Raw genomic sequence first — 23,397 nt, 5'->3', positions numbered from 1 at the left:
ACATGTAGCAAAACAGTGACCCTTCAAAAAGCATATGGAGAAGAAAAATATCCAATGGCTATAAAGATCCTCAAATGCTTATTGAAACTCCAAAACACAAACAAGCCCTGAAAACTGAACTTTATTTTCCAAAACCTGTTTGATGGCAACACCTGACCTGATTTGAACTCATTTTGGCAGCGATATCTGACCTAAAATGATATGTGTCTAATTATAGATGTTTTTAGCCTACTTAGTGTGAATTAATAGCTTCTGATGTAAAAATTTAATGTGATTGATTACAGAACACTTTCTCAGATTTCACTGGTGATACTGCATAATATAATGACAGAATTAACATCAGGACCTTGAAAAGATATTTGCACTAATACACGTTCACTGCAGCATTACTCACAGTAGCCAAGATGTAGAAATAACATAAATGTCCATAGACAGATGAATGAATAAAAAATATGTGGTATATACATATAATGGAAGATTATTCAGTCATAAAAAAGAAGGAAATCCTATCTTTATGCTACAACATGAATGAACTTCGAGGACACTACCCTAAGTAAAGTAAGTCAGTCACAAAAGAATGAACACTGCATGATTCCACTTACATGAGGTATCTAAAGTAATAAAATTCATAGAAATGGAAAGCAGAATGGTGGTTTCCAGAGGTAGGAGGAGAAATGGGGAGTTGCTATCCAGAGTTTTCAATCACACAAGATGAAAAAGTTCTAGATATCTGCTGTACAACATTGTCTTTATTGTTAACAACAGTATAGTTTATACTTAAAATTTTTTAGTAAGAAAAAAAATAAGATGAAAGAAATAGGTTTCAAAAAAGAACAGAACAAAACAGTAAAAAATGATTCAATAGTAAATAAGGTCCCTGTTAATTCACCATCTTCTGGAAAACACAAAATGTAGTTCTAACAGTTTAGTACTCAAAGCATTAATCCTGTGATAACGTCTTTACAGAAACAGTGGATGGGCAAATACTTTGTCTTGGAGACTGTAGAATATTTTATATTGTATCCAAATATATGGGAAGACCCATATACAAGACACTCAAGTTAGTTTTGTTTATCCCATAATCATAGAGATTTATTTAATCACAGATTGTTTTATTCACGTAATAAATTTTAAAAACAACCTCACTGGGGGGTGGGGGGTGGGAAAATGATCAACACACTAATAAAGAATAAAATACACAACTGACGTTAGACTTCCCTAAACCCTCCCAGGTAAGAAACTGTGACTCAAAGAGATTATAGCCAGTCAAACTGTCAGTCAACTGTAAAGTTAACTGATAGTTCTAAATACATATTTATTTACCCTTCTTGAAACTGTAAGATAAACTTCAGCCAAATAAGAGAAAAACTATGGGAAAGGAACCAGTTAGTGGTGAACACCAAAGCTCTTTAAATGAAGAACTAAGTCTAAAAGAAATAGAGATTAGCATGGCCAAAAAAAATGAACACATAATATACATTAACTACTTACAAAAGACAGTTAAAAGTTTTGGGAAAAATACTGATTTCTTAATTTTAATGTTTGAAGGTCAGAAGATATCATTTAAAGATTTAAATCAACTAATGGAAATCTATATACATTTAAGATTAAGAAGTATCATCAATAAAAATAGTAGGAAAATCAGAGGGAAATAAGAAGAAATCTAATAATTTAATCATTGTTCATATTAGGAAATTAATAGAGTTGCCATACGAGAGTTATATAAACTCTTGAAAGTATACAGTAGAAAAACAATGAAATACTTTTCTAAATATTACAAGAAATGAACACACACAAAGAGTCCATGTAGAGAAAGAACTATTAAAAATTATAAAGATACAAAGTATAACCTAAAATATTATAACAGAATTAAGACAAGATACAGCCCAATGTAGATGACCCAAACTCACTTATCAGAATTTGGAATGCAGAGCAAAATCCAACCCTATGCTGTACACAAGAGACATCTAAAAAAATGAAGTCATTCAGGAACACTGCAAATAAAAGGTAGACAAATGAAAATGAAAAGAAACTAGACGACATCATAGAAATGGTGGCATGAGGTGAGCCTCTTGAAATCTCCCTATGGAATTTACAACAAATTGAACAACTATAATTCCACAAAGGACCCCCTGCGCAGCAGACAGACAAGACTAGGAGACGCATAACTGAAATCATCTAAAGCGGTAAACAGAGCCGCTGAAACATACAGGCCCTGAATCTGGTGCAGGGAGAGCTTCAGAACTTCAGGAGCTTTCCACATCCCCCAACGGAGGTAGTGCCCTGAGACCCAGGCAACCTGCTCACAGAGGAGAGGCCCACCTTCCAGGGAATCCCCCCATTGTATGAGAAGCCAGAACAGTGCAGAGAAACTATAACACTACAGCATGAGAGAGAATAAAAGACTGCAGTAGGAAAGAAAATAAAGCATTCTACCAACACCTACTGGAAAGCAAAGATCTCTTCCTACCAATCTGTTGCAGAACCCACTTCTGTATATGCCCTAGAAAGAGAAATAATAACTCACTAATTGCCATGAATAACCAAGGTAATAAGGCAGCTCAGAAAGAAAATGAAAAGTTTCCAGAAAATGAACTTAAAAACATAGAAATATGTGACTTACATGACAGAGAATTCAAGATTGCAGTTCTTAAAAAACTCTACGAGATGAAAGAAAACACAGACAGGCAGTTTAATGAACTCAGAAATACAATCAAAGAACAAAATGAACATTTTACCAAAGAGATTGAAATTTTTAAAAAGAACCAAATAGAATTTCTGGAGATTAAGAACTCAATAAAAGAAATGAAGAATGAAATAGCCAGCTTAGGTTATAGAGCTGACCAGATGGAGGAAAAAAAATCAGTGACATCAAAGATAAAAATCTGGAAATGACACAGATCGAAGAAGAGAGAAACTTGAGAGTTAACGGAAATGAAAGAACTCCACAAGAACTATCTGACTCCATCAGAAAGAGCAATATAAGAATAATGGGCATACCAGAAGGAGATGAAAGGGAGAAAGGAACAGAGAGTATATTCAAACAAATAGTCGTGGAGAACTTCCCAAACTTGTGGAAAGAACTGGATCCTCAAATCCAAGAAGCAAATAGTACACCTAATTACCTCAACCCCCACAGGCCTTCTCCAAGGCACATTGTATTAAAGCTGTCAAAAATTAACGACAAAGAAACAATCCTCAAGGCAGCCAGGGAAAAGACAATAACCTACAAAGGAAAGCCCATTAGATGATCATCAGATTTTTCAGCAGAAATTCTACAAGCCAGGAGGGAATGGACTCAAATATTCAAACTATTGAAAGAGAGAAATTAGGAGCTAAGAATGATATATCCAGCAAAGATATCCTTTAGATATGAAGAAGAAATAAAGACCTTTCCAGATCTACACAAGCTGAGGTAATTTTCTAACACACGACCTGTACTACAAGAAATACTGAAGGAGGCTATTTGACCTGAAACAAAAAAACAAAAGAATACAAAACAATGAGTAGTATTATAGACAGACAGACAGAAGCAGGAAATGGCAACACCTACACCAAATAAGACACTATACACTTAAACATAATACACAGGGTGAAGAAGAAAAAAAACACTTAAGGAAAAAGAAGAAAAAGACAATTTGCTACTGCAGTGCAGATATCAACTCACAGCATAAATAGGGATAATTTGTGACAACAAAAACATAAAATGGGGGAGAATGAAGGTCTGAACCGGCAGAAGGGAATGGATAAAGTAAGCATGCTGAAGAAAATGGAATACTTTAAATAAGAAATATTCTTTTACATAAATTTAATGGTAACCACTCAAAAAAAAAAAAAAAAAAATCCAGAACTGAAATATATAACATAATAAAAGAAGAAACAGAGGGAAAAAATTATAGAATACCACCACACTGAAATAATACGCAGCAACAAAAAGGCAAAGTAACAATGGAGACACAGTCCTACCAGAAAACCAAAGATAGAATGATAAGAAATCCTCACATATCAATAATCACCCTAAATGTAAATGGACTGAACTCACCAATAAAAAGGCACAGAGTAGCAGATTGGATCAAAAATCTAAACCGACCATAAGGTGCCTCCAAGAGACACATCTCAGCTACAAGGACAAATATAGACTCAAAATGAAAGAGTGGAAATTGGTATCCAGAGAAGCAAATGGTATCCAGAGAAAATCAGGTATATCCATATTGATATCAGATGAAACAGACTTCAGGATAAAAAAGATAACAAGAGACAAAGATGGACATTTCATAATGATAAAGGGGACTATACAACAAGAAGACATAACAGTCATCCATATTTATGCCCCCAATCAGGGAGCACTGAAATATACCAAGCAACTACTAACAGAACTAAAGGGAGAAATTGACAAAAACATAATTATAGTAGGAGACCTAACTACATCATTGACAGCTGAGAATAGATCATCCAAACAGAAAATAAATAAATATCAGTCCTAAATGATACATTAGATGAAATGAACATAATTGACATTTATAGGGCACTTCATCCTAGAACATCAGACTATACATTCTTTTCTAGTGTGCATGGAACATTATCAAGGATAGACCATATATTGGGACATAAAACTAGCCTCAGCAAATTAAGAAGATTGAAATAATACCAAGCATATTCTCTGATCACAAGGCTTTGAAATTGGATATCAAATAGCAACTGCAAAAAGAAAGCAGGAAAAACCACAAATATGTGGAGATTAAAAATATACTTTTAAAGAACAACTGGGTCAAAGAAGAAATAAGAGGAGAGATCAAAAGATACATAGTAACAAATGAGAATGAAAATACATCATACCAAAATTTTTGGGATGTAGCAAAAGAAGTTTTAAGAGGGAAATTTATGTCATTACAGGCCTATCTCAATAAACAAGAAAAATTCCAGATAAATAACCTCACATTACACCTTAAAAATTTAAAAAAGAACAAATGAAACCCAAAATCAGCAGAAGGAAGGAAATAATAAAAGTCAGAGCAGAACTAAATGAAATAGAGAACAAAAAGACAATAGAAAAAACTAAAGTGAAAAAGAGCTGTCTTTTTTTAAAGATTAATAAAATTGACAAACCCTTGGCTAGACTCACTAAGATACAAAGAGAAAAGACACAAACAAACAAAATCAGAAATGAAAGAGGGAAAGTTATCACGGATGCCACAGAAATACAAAGGATCATCCAAGAATACCATGAAGGACTATATGCCACCAAATTCAATAACCTAGAAGAAATGGACAAGTTCTTAGAAACATATAGCCTCCTTAGGCTGAATCATGAAGAACTGGAAAATGTAAATAGACCAACCAACAGCAAGAAAATTGAATCAGTCATCCGAAACCTTCCCAAAAGCAAAAGTCTTGGACCAGATGGCTTCACTAGTGAATTCTACCAAACATTCAAAGAGGATCTAATACCTGTCCTACTCAAACTCTTTCAAATAACTGAAGCGACAATATTCCCTAACTCATTTTATGAGGTCAACATTACCCTGATACCAAAACTTGGTAAGGATAACACCAAAAAAGAAAATTACAGACCAATATCTCTGATGAATACAGATGCAAAAATCCTAAACAAAATTCTAGCAAATCGAATGCAACAATGCATTAAAAAGATTATACATCACGACAAAGTGGGGTTCATCCCAGAGGCACAAGGATGGTTCAACATATGCAAATCCATCAGTGTGATACAACACATAAACAAAATAAGGACAAAAATCATGATTATATCAATAGATGCAGAAAAAGCGTTTGACAAGATACAACATCCATTTATGATTAACACACTTAATAAAATAGGTATAGAAGGAAAATAGCTTAACATAATAAAGGCCATATATGACAAACCCTCAGTTAGTATCATAATTAATGGTGAAAAACTGACGCCCTTTGTTCTATGTTCAGAAACACAACCAGGCTGTCTCCTCTCACCTCTGCTTTTCAACATAGTATTAGAAGTCCTCGCCAGAGCAATCAGGCAACATAAAGAAAAAAAAGGCATCCGAATTGGGAATGAAGAAGTTAAATTGTCACTTTTTGCAGATGACATGATGCTATATATTGAAAACCCTAAAGACTCCACCAAAAAGCTATTAGAAACAATAAACAATAAACAAAACTATTAGAAACAATAAGCTAAATCAACGTACAAAAGTCCATTGCATTCCTATATACTAACAATGAAATCTCAGAAAAAGAAATTAAAAAAACAATTCCTTTTGCAATTGCAACAAAAAGAATAAAATACCTAGGAATAAACTTAACCAAGGATGTGAAAGACCTATATACTGAAAACTGTAAGACGTTTTTAAAAGAAATTGAAGAAGACACAAAGAAATGGAAAGACAATCCATGTTCATAGATTGGAAGAATCAACATAATTAAAATGGCCATATTACCCAAAGCAATATATAGATTTAATGCTATCCCCATTAAAATCCCAATGGCATTTTTTAAAGAAACAGAACAAAAAATCATCAGTTTTGTATGGAACCACAAAAGACCCCAAATAGCCAAAGCAATCCTAAGACAAAAAGAACAGTGCTGAAGATATCACACTCCCTGCCTTCAGCTTGTACTACAGAGCAACAATAATCAAAATAGTATAATATTGACAGAAAAACAGACATACAGACCAATAGAATAGAATTGAGAACCCAAGAAATAAACCCACATAAATATGGACAGGTAATTTTTGCCAAAGAAGTCAAAAACATACAATGTAGAAAAGACAGCCTCTTCAATAAATGGTGCTGGGATAATTGGAAAACCACGTGCAAAAGAGTGAAATTAGACTGCTATCTTTTACCATATTTCAGAATTAACTCAAAATGGATCAAAGATCTAAGCTAAGACCTGAAACAATAAACTACATAGAAGACGACATAGGTACTAAGTTAATGGACCTTGGGTTCAAAGAACATTTTATGAATTTGACTCCAAAGGCAAGGGAAGTAAAAGTTAAAATAAATGAATGGGACTATATCAAACTAAAAAGCTTCTGTACAGCAAAAGAAACCATCAACAAGATAAAGAGGCAACCGAATGGGAGAAGATTTTTGCAAACAACGCCTCCGTTAAGGGGCTAATATCCAAAATATACAAGGAACTCATATAACTCAACAACAAAAAAACAAACAATCAAATTAAAAAATGGGCAGAGGACCTGAAGAGACGTTTCTCCAAAGAGGACATACAAATGGCCAATAGACATATGAAAAAATGCTCAACATCAGAGAAATGCAAAAAAATACCACAATAAGATATCACCTCACACCAATTAGAATGGCTATCATCAACAAGACAAATAGTAACAAGTGCTGGAGAGGCTGTGGAGAAAAAGGAACCCTCAAACACTGTTGGTGGGAATGCAGATTGGTGCAGCCGCTATGGAAGGCAGTGTGGAGGTGCCTCAAAAAATTACGAATAGAATTACCATATGACCCAGCAATCCCTCTCCTGGGTATCTACCAAAAAAAAACATTTATCCATAAAGACATATGTGCTCCAATGTTCATTGCAGCTTTATTTACGGTGACCAAGAAATGGAAACAACCAAAGTGTCCTTTGATAGATGAATGGATAAAGAAGTTGTGGTATATATACACAATGGAATACTATTCTGCTGTAAGAAAAGATGAAATAGTACCATTTGCTACAACATGGATGGATCTTCAGATTATAATGCAAAGCGAAATAAGTCAGACAGAAAAAGTCAAAAAACATATGATTTCACTGATATGTGGTATATAAAACTGAGAACAACAAAAGAACAAGACAAACAAATGAAGAAATAACAACTCACAGATGTACACAATAGTTTAGGGGTTACCACAGGGTAAGCGGGGGGGGGGGTAGATGAGGGTAAAGGGGATTAAATATATGGTGATGGAAAGAGAACTGACTCTGGGTGGTGAACACACAATGTGATATATAGATGATATATTACAGAATTATACACCTGAAATCTATGTAACTTTACTAACAATTGTCACCCCAATAAACTTTAATTTAAAAAAAATGAAAAGAAACCAGGAGCCAAGATGTTAATATCCAATCAGGTTGAATTCAGGCCAAGAAGAATTAAATAAATCAGAAAAGGGCACTTTTAATGTTAAATTGTGTAATTCATAGTAAAAATGTAACCACTATAAACATTAATGCACCCCAAAATAGCAAAACAAAGTAAAATTATGGCTATATCAGAGCTATATAAAGAGATTATCAGAACAATTTAATTAACCTATTAATCCAAACAGATAATATATATAATATAGATAAAACAGAAATAATGAAACAAAAGATCTCAACAATTTAATTAATAAGGTAGAACTATATGACATCTAGCTAATTTTGTACACTTGAAACATATAATCTTATTAACATGTCACACCCATAAATTTAATAAAATTTAAAAATAAAAGCATTTCTCTGTTAAAAATAAATAAATGACATCTAGCTAATTTTACACTTCGAAAACAGAATATACATATGCTTTCTTTCATAAGGATCCTGGAATATTGACAACAATTGATCATAGTAAGCCACAAAGAAAACCCCAATAAATTCAAAAGGTAGAAATAATAAAAATATATCCTTTTTTAAAAGTCCAATAAAATTTGAGGAAAAGAAACCCCACCAAAATTTTGAAACTCTTCCTTAAAAATTCATGGTTCAATGTAGGTATTCAAATTGATATAGTAAAAATAAAGATACTTTAATAAACTACATAGCAAAATCCATGTGATAAAACTAAAGCAGTGTCCAGGGAAAAATTAATAACCATGAATATTTGTATAAAAAAAGGAAAAAGTAAAATAAATGTTACGCATCCAAGAATGAAGTTAGGAAAATAATAACAAAAGAAACCCAAGGAATGAAGAGTGAAGGCATTAATAAAGATACAAACAGAACTTATTGATTAAAACAGAAGATAAAAGAATATAAATAATAAATTCAAAGGTTGTACTTTTTGGAGGAGAAAGGGGCAACTTTCTAAAATAATCGGGAAGGTAAAAGAAAAACGAAAACAAAAAATAAGAAATGAGAAAAAGAAATAGCCACAGATAAAGAGGAAATTAAAAGAACCATAAGAGATCTCATTGTTCAGCTCTGCAAATCAATCTGAAAATCCTATTGAATTGGTGAATATTCTAGGAAAATATGATTTTCCAAACCATTTCATAAGAGGTAGATAATCACTATAAAAAAGAAACAGAACATTATCAAAGCGCTACCACCCCAACAGCACCCGGTTCACGTGATTTTACAGAAGTCTATGGACACTTTAAGGCACAGATCATTTTGATGTTATATGAACTGTACTATAGAATATTAAAATAAAGAAAAATATAACATTTCTAAAGCAAATGTAACATTGGTAGCAAAGCAAACATTACCCCCAAAATAAACACTGAGGATCCACGTGTCTTATGAACACCAATGTGCATATCCAAATAAAGCATTAGCAAACAAAATGTAATTGCTCATTGAAAAAACAATTTAACGTAACAAGTGACATCTATCCCCAGAAACTATGGGTGGATGATAATCAAACAGAAAAGTGGGTTAAAAAAATATGAACTAGAAGTTCACAGAAAAGGTAATACAACAGGCTGTTGGAATATATGGCAGATGTTCAACCTCATTCATAATACCAGAAATGAATTTAGAACAGTTTTGATATACCATTTTTCACATAGTTTGGTCAATGATCAAAAACTTTGATAAAACATTGTGTTGGTGAGGATGAGATAAAGCCAGCACTCTTATACATTGCATGCGGCAGGGTAAATTGGTATAAATTCTAAAGATGGCTAGCAATATTTATCAAATTATGAATGCACATAACTTTTGATTTAGCAATTCCATTTCTAAAGATGGAATTGTTAGTAGAGGATCCATGTGAATAATATACGTACACAATGTTATTTTTCTACCTTTTCTTCACTAGCAAAATATTGGAAATACACCAAATGTCCATTAGTGTCTCCTTACATAAATTATGAAACATCAATATAACAAAATATTATTCAGTCATTAAAAAGAATAAGGGAGCACTTTTTATTTTACTGATCTAAAAAGATTTCCAAGTTGGACTGGTGAGAAAGAAAGTTGAAGAACAGTAAGTATAATATGCATAAAAATGGAGAAGTATTTTTGCTTGCATAAATATCCCCAAAAGAATAACAAACAGTGAAAATTCTGTAGTTGGGGGACCTGGATGAAAAGGAATTTTGAACCATATGAGTCTATTTTTTTTAATGTTATGCATAAATATCTCATCTGGTCATAGTAGAAATCAGGTCTCTCGGAATGCATCATTTTTGAAAAGCATGTACCATTAGAATTAAAAGTAAGAATAAAGTTTTATCACCTCCACACCTTAGTTATGCCTGTCTTCTGCCCCAGGTCATCACAAACTTCACCTGACAAAACAAAAACTGAGAGTTAAAAATAAACAAAATTGAAATTAAATCTAGACATTTAGAGTTAAGGAATACACTTATTTATTAAAGCATCACTACTAGGTAGCATTATCAAATGTAAACTTTTTAGGAATGTTTTCAAATTGTAACCTAAACGTACCAATTCATGCAAGGAGTTACTCATGTCTGCCTAAGATAGAACTAATATGAATGCATTTAAACAAAATATGAAACTTGCAATCATGTTTTTCTGACATTTTATAATTCTGTTGTTACATTATCTATGATGTTCACAAGAGGCAAATTACGTCTTCTACTTTACCCACACTGTTGGGGAATACAAAATTATATCCTGGCCAAATCAATTCTCATCAGGGCTAGCTAGAGCTTGGTGAATACATCTTGGTCTGTCTTGGTTTGGGCCAGATACATCTGTGTAATATCAAGGTCAAACTAGCATGTAAACTTTAAATAATGTCACTACCTTCTGCAGGCAGAGAACATAGCCACCTATGTGCCAGGTATCAAGTCAATATAATTCTTGCTTGGCATTTGCAAGTTTAATAATATTTTCCAGGACTATATTTCTTGTAATAATAATAAGAGTTACTTGCATCAGTCCTGTGCCAGGCACTTATATTCTCACTGATCTTTATAACTTGCCAGATGAAGATTTTCATTCCTGTTTTATGGATGAGGGAACTGAAGAACTAAGTAATGTGACTAAACTAAAACTGAAAAGGCAGGACAGTGGATTTTTTAATACAACGCCCTTCTTTTCACTACACAAGCTGTCACCGAAACAACCCTTGCCCAATAGTTACTCTTCTGGGGCGTGGGTCTAAATCTGGAATGCTCTGTGGCTGCATGTGGGAGGAATCCCTGAGCTAGTGAATGAACCTAGCCAAGCACCTGGAATTTAAATCTCAACTCACTGTGGTTATGTTCCAGTTATTACCCCACATGCAGTAATTTTAATAAATGATAAAAACAAAACTGTGTCTTTGTGTAAAATAGTCCCCCCCAAAGAAAGCCCATTTTTAAGGCTAATGATGGGAGTGAAGAAAAATTAAAGAGGTCTAAGAAAATAATAGTTTTGAGCCAGAAAATAAAAGATTTAGATAAATGAGAGAGGAATATCAAAATTTTCCAGGGCCTGAATCTATGACACAAACAACATCAACTTGTGTGAAAATAAGAAAAAGTGGTTCTGAAACATTTTTCGAGTACTTTAGTAAGAATATATATTTAATGACATCATAAATGCATTAGAAATTTTTATGGTATATAAATTCAGGATCTAAAGAGGTTACTTAAATATTTCAGTTACTTTCCTGCATTTTATGATGGAAATTATGAGCTATTATGGAATTTGTAAATTTGGAGATTTGCAAAGATCTTGGGATATATTTATGAAAACCAAGGGCATTCTCTAGAAATAGCTCTGTGACAAACAAATCTTGGTCCACATGCATGATAATTTCCTTCACATCATTTCCTGGAAGTCAAATTATTATTATTATATTATCAATATGTGCCATGGCAAAATAAATCAAAAGATTCACAAATTCAAAATATTTCCAATTCTCTTACTAAAATTTTGCCATTTAAACTACTCTTTTGGATTAAGGCAGTATTTTTAGAAAGCCTTTGAAAATAATGCAAAAAAAAAAAACTTTTTAAGGAAAGGTTCTGTTTTATTTACGAGTCATTGTTATAGTGATACACAAAATGCACAATGAGGCCTTGTGCAAGTCCAGTTTGAAAATCATCCGGTCCATTACCAGACAAGGGAGGGAGCAGAGAAGAGGTGAGGAAACCATGATGACCATGGGTTTCAAGGTGGGTTTGGAAAAGGGAAGTCAAAAGGCAGGAGAGAATAAAAATCAACTTCTTGTATTCTTAGTTTTGTTCAAAGTCAAATCTTGCTTTAAATTATTTGGCAGTGTGTGAAGTTTCCCATTAGGAGACAGAGGGGCGTTTTTCCTCTCTTTCTTGGCTTTTCTTTACTTCCTGAAATTTCCTGAGAAACTAGACACTCAGAAGTGAGATTGGGAGTCCAGGGGAACCCAACAGAAACCCTCTGCACAGCTCCCATTTTCTCAGCAGAAGGAACTGTCTGCTATTTGGCCAAAGTGGGAGAGACAAGAATCACATATAAATAGAATGCTTGAAAATCCAAATACAGAGCAGGTATCCTGACAAAAGCATAGAAAGAACCAGATGTTGATGAATAGCTTGTCTGGCCACTCAGAGCAGCCCTCTGTAGTGCAAATTCTCAGGAATGAATAGTAAATTCTCACAAATACAGGCACTAACATCAATTCCAGAGCTGATAGGAAGCAAGTATAAAATATTACTTTTACTGAGATAAATCAGACTACGAAGATAAATCGGGCTCTGTCCTCCCGGAGATAAGAGTCCATTAAGTACCACAGAGCAGAATCACACAGTGGGAACACTGGATGGAAGGTCAGACAGTATCACATCTAAGCCCCTTCTCTAACCGTGAATGGTCAGAAATCCAAAGTTTCATTTAAATTATTCAACATTCATCCAACAAATACTTAGTGAGTATTATTATGTGTCAAGTGCTGTGTTAGATGCTGGTGGTGTCCATATTAACAAAAAAGCTGGCAATGGTTTGGGTTTTTCTAATAAGAAAAAAATAGGATTGCATTACTTTTTAAGGACCATTAACAAAATCATTAAGAAAAAGGAACTGTGTCCCTTACCATAGATTCTCCCGTTAATGGAACATTTTTTAAAAGTCATAATGTTTTGAGTGAGGGTGCCCGTTTTGTCGGAGAAAACATATTCAATCTGGCCCAGTTCCTCATTGAGCGTGGTCGTCCGAGCTTCAGCAGGTGTTGCTTTCCCAGAGTAATACATCTTCTGATCCCAGTTTATAAAATAACTGTGTCCCAGACGAATTACTTCCACACTTTCATCCATTAACATGGAAAAAAAGAGAAAAGCTCCATCAATTTCAGAACATACAAAACTTTGCCGAAGTAAGTCTGTCAAAGTCTTCAGTTTTAAGAAAACGTGGATGGTCTGTTCCTAGGTCCTCATGACCTTCAAACCATATCAGCAGTCTGTATGTAACCCTTTCTAAGTCATTTCCTTACAGCACCATGGAACAATAGGCTGGCTTTGCGTAGAGCCTTACAGAATGTTCCATGGTTGTCTATTTACCTTACACAAGTGCAGTGGAGATTTCTTGTGTAGCATATTAGTTGGCATCTCTCCTATTTCTTAGGAGAAACTATTATAAAGATGGCTTGTCAGTTGTCTGATCTAAAAAAATGTGTTGTTAAAACAAAAAACAAACAATCCACTTAAAAAATGGACAGAGGACCTGAATAGGCACTTCTCCCAAGACATACAAACAGTCAACCAATACATGAAAAAAATGCTCAAATTCACCAGCTATTAGGGAAATGCAAATCAAAACCGAAATGAGATACCACCCTCACACCTGTTAGAATAACAGACAAATAAACCTGTTGGAGAGGCTGTGGAGAAAAAGGAGCCCTCACACACTGCTGGTAGAAATGTAAATTGGTACAGCAACTATGGAAAACGGTATGGAGGTTCCTCAAAAAATAAATAATAGAATTACCATATGACCCAGCAATCCCTCTTCTGGATATCTACCCAAAAAAATCTGAAAACATTTACCTGTAAAGATATATGTACCCTATGTTCACTGCAGCTTTATTTACAGTGGCCAACACATAGAAACAACCAAAGTGTCCTTTGATAGATGAATGGATAAAGAAGATGTGGTATATATACACAATGGAATACTACTCAGCCATAAGAAAAGATGAAATACTACCATTTGCAACAACATGGATGGAGGTTGGGATTATTATGCTAAGCAAAATAAGTCAGATAAAGTCAAGAAAAATGACTTCATTCATATGTGGGATATAAAACTAAAAGCAACAAAGGAGCAAGACAAAGAAACGAAAACTCATAGACACAAACAACAGCTTAGTGGTTACCAGAGGGTAAGGGGGCAGGGGAGTGGTAGAAAAGGGAAAAGGGTATCAACTATATGATGAGGTACTATAGAAATGTACACTTGAAACCTATATAATTTTGCTAACCAATGTCACCCTAATAAATTAAAAATAAATAAATAAATATGTTGTTGAGGACTTTTTCTCCAATACATTGTTTGATGTAACTTCACTTTGCCAAAAGAGATAGAACGTAGCATCTCTATGAAACACGGAGAAAACCATAATAGACATTGAGTGAAAACAGGGGTGTGTTGTCATTTCACTCTGCCCATTTACCAGGACAAGAGCGTTGTCTCATGATCTAGATCTAGTGATGATTTAGGACTTTCCAACTCTGAGGTGGGATTTCTGTGGCCAAGGGTATGAACTTTTTCAATCTTTGTCATACATAAGGCCAAATCCATTTCTAAAAAGATTATAACAATATCAGTTTCTACCATTAGATTATTGAAAACTGTCTTTGACTCTACACCAAGTCAACTGCATCTCATTACTGTTTACTGCATTTCTTATCAGTGAGTTGAACATTTTTGTCAGATTTTATTGGCCAATTGTATTTCTTCTCAGAATTGTCTAATAGTGTTATCTGCCTATTTTACTTTTCCTATTCAGATATTCGTATATGTCTTATTGATTTGTAAGAATTATATGTATAATAAATCAAGACTACACCCCTATATTTAGGAATAGAGACCTGCCTTAAGAGACTAGATAGCACACCTTTGCAACAGATGTTTTCTGATCACACAAAATAATTATACATAGTGGAATAAAGAAGGTGAACCACCAAAATAAACAGAATTATATGTATATAATTTATATATGCACACATTACGCAAATATGCTATCTAATTTATTATTTGTCTTTTAATTTTGTTTCCACTATTTTGACATACAGAAATTCTCTCTTTTTAACTGATCAAATTTATCCATAGTTTATCATTTCTGTTTATAGTTTCTATTTTTGGAGTTTTGCTTAGATAGGCCTTCTTTTTGCCAAGATTATATATACAGATGTCTATATTATTCTTCTAGTTCTTTGTTGACTTTTTCCACATTTAATTCTTTATCACAATTGGAATTTTTTGAAGTATGATGTATATATGAAGAGCTAATTTCAACTTTTACCAACAGAAAGTTTTCATCACCATTTGTTGAACAATAAATTATTTCTCCTATTGTGTTGGGCTGCTTCCATGTCACATATAAATTATTATTTTTTCACTAGCATCTATTTTAGGGATTTCAGTTTTGTTCCTTAATATGTCACTTAATGCATCTCATGTTTTCATTATGTAGCTTTACAAAATTTGGCAATACCTGGGAAGATAGAGGAGAACATTTATTCTCTTCTTTTTCAAAAATTCTTAGCTGTAATCACTCATTTTTTCTTCCTGCTAGAATCAACATACTTATCTAAATAAACTTTAGAATCAATATATCAGCTTCCTCATAAAATTTATTTGAGATTTTTATTAATCCTATGTTAAACACTTCATTATTTGAAAAGAATTTATATTTTATAATGCCTAGAACAATTTCAAAAAGGATAAATCTTTCCAGAAATTCAATTTTGAAAAATACCTCTATTGGCAAAGAGCTTTCATTTAGTCTCGTTTTGCTTTGTTTTTCACATAGGTCCACACCACAGCTCGAAGGGGTTATTCTCAGACATAATATCTTTTATTGATGGGATAATTTTTTTAACTGTTATTGGCCTAACGGAAAGCTTTTTTTAATACTAAAAGCTTTTTTATTAAAAATGTGATTATGTGGCAAAATCAGACATTTAAGTGAATTATCTTACTAAGAGTTTTGCAGAACCTTTCTTTTGGATTTTCTAGGTTTACAATCACATTGTCTATAGTCTTCCTTTCTAATAGGTTTATTTCAGTATTAGTTTCATGTCTCACTTTGTTCATTGATATTTCAGTTGCATGTCTTGGTACAAAGGACATCTAGAATAGAGGAAAATAGGAATGGTAATAGCAGGGACCCATAGCTTATTTCAAATCTTAATGGTAATTAAACTTTGGTTTTCTCAATTGTAAACTGAGAAAGTTGACAGCTGCCTGTTACATTAACTCTGAACATGTGTCTTCTTCGAGACAAAAAAATGACACCCAATTGCTTTCTGGGCATTAAATTCTGTGGTTCTAATTCTATATGTGCATGACATTATCTACATTTCCCTTCCAAAAAGTGGTATGGTGCCAATTCAGTTTCTAGCCATTTAAATATTAACACTTTTTTTCACTTGAACTAAAAATCACACTATGACTCTGTAGAATCATAGCATATAAAAATAAATGTCATTTGGCCATAAATAAGAATGAAATCTTACTATTTGCAATGATATGGGTGGACCTAGAGAACATTATGCTAAGCGAGATAAGTCAGACGCAGAAAGACAAATACCATATGATCTCACTTATATGTGGAATCTAAAGAACAGAATAAATGAGCAAACTAAACAGAAATAGTCTCAGAGATACAGAGGAAAAACTGATGGTTGCTAGTTGGGACAGGGGTGGGGATGAGGAAAAAGATGAGGGGATTAGAAAGTACAAACTGGTAGTCACAAGATTGCCATGGGGACATGAAAGACAGTTTGGGGAATATAATCAATAATATTGTAAAGATTTTGTAGGGTGTCAGATGGGCACTTGTCTTATTGGGAGACCATTGTGTGGACTGTGTAGATGCCTGACCACTGCAGTGTACACCTGAAGCTGAAGCTGAATAATACTGAATGTCAACTATAATTTAATGTGTGTGTATGTATGTGTGTGTGTATATATATATATAAAATCACGGGATGTGGAGTACAGCCTAAGGAATAGAGTCAATGGAATTGTAACAGCTATACACAATGTTAGAGGGATAATAGATTGGGGGAGGGGAATATCACTTTGTGAGGGGCGTAAATGTCTAACAAGTACATTGTTTTGTACACTTGAAACTAATAAAAAAAATAAACAAATGTCATACTCTATATGCATTTATTTACGTATTTTCCTGTTATGGTTTAATCTTCTGTATGTACCCCATCTACATGCACCTTCTTATAAGTTCCTTGGCAGCTGTTCTGATTCAGCTTTGTTTTTCTTATTCAAAAAGCATTAGCACCTACGGACCAGGCATAGTGCCTTCCTTGTCATAGGCAGTCAGTCAGTGTTGCATGAATGAATCCTGAGCCACTATTGCCTAAATTCATCGATAAGGATATTAAGACCTACAGAAGTTAAATGACTAACCCTGGATCACACAAATAATTAACCAGAGAGCCAAGACTAGATTCAGGCATTTTGTAACGCCAATGCAGACCTGACATTAAGAATGTCATTATTCAGGTAACTGTACAAATCACTTGACACTTTTATTTATCTGAAAGTAAAGTAGCTCCCTGAAAACGCAAAGCATAATGAAAGGGACAGAATTTGATCCTTCTGCATTGCAGTACAAGCCAATGGAAGAATTCCAAATTAATTGCAATTCTTAGATCTTAAAATAGTCTGTAGAGAATAAGAATATCCTTTTTGTTTGTGAAAAAAAAGGTTTAAGAGAGTCACAGTGGAACATTCAGCCATTTGTTTTATAATAGCAGAGAAAAAGAGACAAGTGGTCAGCGTTAGCATAATCAAGCTACTCAGTGTTGTCTGCCTGGACACTCGAAGAGCAGAGCTGATGATGTCCCCCATTCTGTGGCCAAACAAGCAACATGGAAATGCGTTCCCATTGCTTTGGGAAAAAAAAACACTCAAAAGCTAATTCCTTGGGAGTACAACAGTACAACAGCTGCATTTCTTAAGATGGTGTATTAAAAAACTGTAGCCGGGCATGTTTTAGCATTACAGATAAACAAGTTGACAGCAGAGATATATCCAACCAAAATCAACACCCTTTGCTCACGTGGAATTGTAAACCATTCAAAGTAAATTCTGCACTTTTATTCTCAAGTGACATATGGCACTAATTTATTCTTTGTACCTATTCAAAAGGTTAATGGAAGCTTATATAAAAGGCCTTTATCCCTCTAAACAGAAATACTACCTGAGACTTCTCTCTTTCTAGATCTCAGTCTTTAAGACTGAGCACCCTGAAATTCCTCAGAATGCTTTTTCCCTCAAGTTGAGATCAGAATCACTATTCTAATTTGGTGAGGGAAAAGCTTACATTTATCCTCATCTATACTGTGCCTTACCAACAGATAAAGAATTCCAGCCTCTTTTTTTTTTTTTTCAGTCCTGATATCTTCACTGGTTAATACATCATATACAGCTTGGGCATAGAGGAAAAAATAATGTGCCAAGTGTCAGAAGACTTGTGTTTGGATCTTGGTTCTGTCCCTAACCAACTCCATGATTCTGAGTAAATCATCTCATTTGTGAAAAAAAGTTCAATAACTACTTCCTAAGAGTGTTAGGATACATAACTAACACATAACTGAGATGAAGTATGAAACTGAGATGAAGTATGTAAATGCACTTTATATCAAATATAAAATGCTATCTAAAGGTAAGGTGGTCTTATTTGGAGCAGAAACAAACGCAGAAACCAATTATTTGAATCCCCTCATTTTACTGAGCAGCACATATTTGACAGGCAAACTAAGGCACAGAGAAGGCAAGTACTTTCTCCATGGTCACATACCAATCAGTGGCAGTGCCATGACTAGAACCTGGATTTGGACTATTTTAAACAGGTTTTCTTTCCACACTGCAGGGGGCACATTAGAAGAAAAAGAAATGCTAACTTAGGAATCTCGCCTTGGTCTCTAAAAAATCCCAATCTTTCAAGTCATTACATGAAAAATGCCAATGTACTTCAAAGAAAGAATGTATACAGAATATACTTCCTGCATGGGGACATATGAAACTGCACATGTACTAATGGTAAGCCACTAGGAGCATTTATTATTCATTTAGGACATAAAAGGAAAGCTATAAAAGCTGACCATAGCTCTTCTGGCGAAGAGCAGGATTTACTACAGACTTTATAATTGGATACAAGCATGAGAGGTCCTCAGAATCAAAGATGAGCCAGTAGGATACAGTTTAAATAGAGCCCACTCTAACCACAGTTCCAGAAGGCTCGAAGCCATTTGTGGTGTTGTGGCCACATGCCACTACTTCAAGTCAATTTCCCACAACTTGACATTTCAGTTTCCTGACCGCTATCCAAAACAAGGGTGGATTTTGTGCATTAAACTTCCCTTGCTTCATCATAGTTAGAATTTTGGAAAAAGAGAAAAAGAAACTTGTAAAAATTAGTGGAGATTTAGAGCTGGTGATTTTGTATATTGTTAAAATACTGGTGATGAGGAAAGTCAAACAACCAAGTCTCATCTTGGCTCCAGTGTCTCTGGGACTGTCTGTCTCAGTCTTGCTATGATTAGGATTAAGAATGTCTCAGGTACAGCCTCTAGGGACAATTTCTAAGCCTTATCAAACACACACACACACACACACACACACACACACACACGGGAGAGAGAGAGATATCAAATCTAGAAATGACAGATCATGTTGTAGTGAAAGTTATGAATCATACTTCTATTTAACAATGGTCAAGCACCACCAACTATATTTTAACTCCTTCATGTACTCACTTTTGGTTAAAATCATAACAGGAAAACAATATTCATGAAGCTCTAACAATGTGTCAGGCATTTTTCTAAGAGCATTACATGTCTGTTTACTCCTCATACAATCCTATTACGCAGAACTATTATTTTCTCTATTTTTAAAATGAGAAAAGTGAGGCACTAAAAGGTGAGGTAAATTGCCCAACATCATCGTGCTAGTTAAGTGTAGAATGGGATCTGAATCCAGGTATCTGGAACCAAATTAGTGGCAGAGCAGTGCCATCACCATAGATCTCCCTAGATGTTCTTTTATTTCATACCCAACATCAACTGAATTCTAATTGGTCAGGTTGTATGAGATGATATTATGGTCCATATATTCCAAAGAAAAACATTCCTGAGAAAATGAATAGAATCAAGAAGAAAAGAAAATGCATTTATTGTAATTTGAAAATGTAAAAGTTAAACAGATTAAAGCTCTTAGTTGCCTCATTTGTAACAGATGTGGCAGATCATAAGCAGAGCAAGACATCTATCTCACTGCTGTAAATTTAAAACAAACAAAAATGGTTATGCAAAACAAAGGTTTTTGAAGAAATGGCTTCACTAAAGTATAAACTCTCATCTTACCTCACGTATAATGAAATGGGTACAACTGTATTGAGAATAATAATATATGACCAGAATGTTAAGAATCCTGAGAACACAGAGTTCTTCTGTCCTTCACTCCAGAAAAGGAAAGTTCTGAATTGATTCCCAACTTGATTCTCCCAGATTGAATTTCCTATTGCAAGAACAATTCCCAAGCATATCAGAAACCCAAATATCTGAAACGAGAATAGAGGTCTGGTTAAGGTCAACTTGAACCCTGAACTAGTCACATCAATGCAATCTGATTACACTTCTAACTCCAAGAAATTGTCATTTGAAAAGCAAGTTATACCACATTCTTCTTATTTATCATTAATCACATTAATCATACGAGTAAAATGTAACATTATGTCAGGAACTCAGCTAAATATTTTACATACACTTTCTCAATTCTCCCATTAACTCTGAGATAGGAACAATCATTTTCACACTTTACTGGTCAAAAACAAAACAAAATAAAATAGAAGCACAGAAAGATTATATAACTTGTCCACAGTCACAAAGCTAATAACTTTACATCCTCAATTCATGATAAAAGTACATATGTTTAAGTGGCTTAAGTAAAGAAGATCATATGTCCTGATGTGCCCTGGTCAGTCCCAGTTTCCATCTATTGTCCAGATGTAATATTAATAGTGTTCCCCTCTTCCACCTTCAAAAGTATCCTGTAAAATGAGAGTTAGATGATCATCCAAGGCACAAAAGCCAAAGGAAGAAAATATTAGTGATAAAGAACTGTCTCAGACCAGTCAAGTCTCTTGGCCATAGATCTAGCTGTACAATGCTTACTTAAGGTCAGCAAGAAAAATAAGGATTAATTAAAAGATTTCACAGCATATACTTTCCCTTTGAGATAAGAAAAAAGAAGTAGGAAGTAACCTAAAAATTAGCTCTTACATTGTGATTAATATCAATATTAGCAAAGCAGATATTTTGGAGGTATAGCAACTAGAAAGACAGCAAGGTCAGTCTCTTGTGAGTCCAAACTCCCAGCTTTAAAAAGGAAGGACACAAAGTCAATGAATGTGGTAAGACCTGAGCTGAATATGGTGTTCAGGGGACTTCGCTCTGCTAAGTGTCAACTGTGTTAGGAGTTGAGACCGGTCACTGTTGAGGGAGGAGTGGGGCTAGACAATAGGAATGTATTTCCCTCTAATTTCCTTTCTCCTCTAGAAAGAGTATTCAGATGCTCTAGGGCTGTTTTCTTTTTCCTCTCATGAACAAAATAGACACGTAAGAAGACAAAGTTTAGGAAAAGTTGATTTAACATAAACCATGTATTAGAGAAAATTAGAATTGTGAGTCCCCAAAATTCTACCATGTGGTACCTGTATCACACAGTACCCTCTTTCTTTCAATGGCTGATACTACAAATTAATTTAACTGAATTACTTTAAGATCATTAAAATTGGTGATACTTGGCATTAAATGCCCAAATTTAGAGACAGATTTGGCTTCTAATTACCCAATGGATCATCCAATTTTCTAGTATGAAAAGCTGGGACAATCCCTCCTTCACAATCACTAATTTTACTCTGTTCTGGATAGATATACAATCCCCATGCAAACTCTAGAAGTGGATTCAGGGCCATTTAAATTGGGAATTCTAGGGGTGGGATGCAGATTCCTTCTGGCATATCCCCTTGGTCCCATGGACTCTACCCCAAGAGGATAGGTCAGAGAGTGATACTGAAAGTAAAACACAGAGCCTGGACAATACTTTGTGCCCAAACAAGAGTCCATTTCCTTTTTTCCTTATTCAGAGTCCCACTGTTACATATCAGTTAAGCAAATATATATTGAGCTCAGATTGTATAATTGTTTGTGAGTCTGTGATGGGGCAGGTGGGAAAACATGGTTCAAAGTTATCGTCCTCATATTTCAAAGTCAATGTCCTCAACCATTCCCTACAATAAGGAGGCAATGCAATATTACATGAAAAATCAGAATAACCATCAGATTTGCTTGAGATAGCACAAGATTAACTGACAAAAAGGCATGTTATGAGGAATACCGGATAGTTTTTGGTAACTGGGTGGTAGAGGAAATCATTTCAAAAAATTCAGAGGAGAAAAAAAAATTCAGAGGAAAGAGATAACCATGGACTAGGAGGAGAATTATGATTTCAGTTTCAGAGGATTCATAAGCAGAATCAGCTACATAATTTTCAGAGCCCAATGCAAAATTAAAATGTGTGACCCCTTGTTCAAAATTTATTAAGAATGTCTACATAGACAGCAGATCAATAACAAATGTGAGGTCTTTCAGAGTGAGGGTCCTGTATAACAGCACAGGTCACATACCCATGAAGTCAGCCCTGTCCATAAGCTATGTAGAGAGGATGTGAGCAAGAGTCAGACAACAGAAAAACCAAACTACCTTAAAAGGTATGTTTTGATTTTCAAAAACAAATCCTTGGACTATGCAGAACTTGCCATGAAGGCTCCATAAGCACTAACCTACCTCTCATAAGAAACTCTACCAAATGTTGAGAAATCATACCCTGGAAAGTAGAGGGCCAAATAACTGGGCCCAAAATGTAAGATCCCCAAATATAAACTACACAAGGAGAACACAGACTTCTGAAAGAATTCCCAGCAAAATATAAGAACTATATTGTGATTACAATGACTTATGATATTGCCAACGGTTGTTTAGTAAC

The 23,397-nt window shown here is 34.3% G+C and overlaps 1 protein-coding gene across 7 annotated transcripts in view; it reads right to left on the bottom strand.

The window, feature by feature from the left end:
• Nucleotides 1–23,397, bottom strand: part of ATP8B4 (ATPase phospholipid transporting 8B4 (putative)) — a 197,608-nt gene that overhangs the window by 64,071 nt on the left and 110,140 nt on the right. For all 7 annotated transcript variants that reach the window (XM_074327762.1, XM_074327761.1, XM_074327760.1 and 4 more), the window contains 3 exons: nucleotides 20,715–20,911; nucleotides 13,199–13,407; nucleotides 10,420–10,463 (listed from right to left, as the gene is read on the bottom strand). In XM_074327762.1, coding sequence (XP_074183863.1) covers nucleotides 10,420–10,463; nucleotides 13,199–13,407; nucleotides 20,715–20,911 — 450 coding nt within the window. The remainder of the gene's footprint in view (nucleotides 1–10,419; nucleotides 10,464–13,198; nucleotides 13,408–20,714; nucleotides 20,912–23,397) is intronic.

This window comes from Rhinolophus sinicus, linkage group LG03 (genome assembly GCF_036562045.2).
Source record: "Rhinolophus sinicus isolate RSC01 linkage group LG03, ASM3656204v1, whole genome shotgun sequence".
NCBI lineage: Eukaryota > Metazoa > Chordata > Mammalia > Chiroptera > Rhinolophidae > Rhinolophus > Rhinolophus sinicus.
The sequence above is the reverse complement of the archived record's forward strand: the minus strand, read 5'-3'. Positions and strand labels throughout refer to the sequence as shown.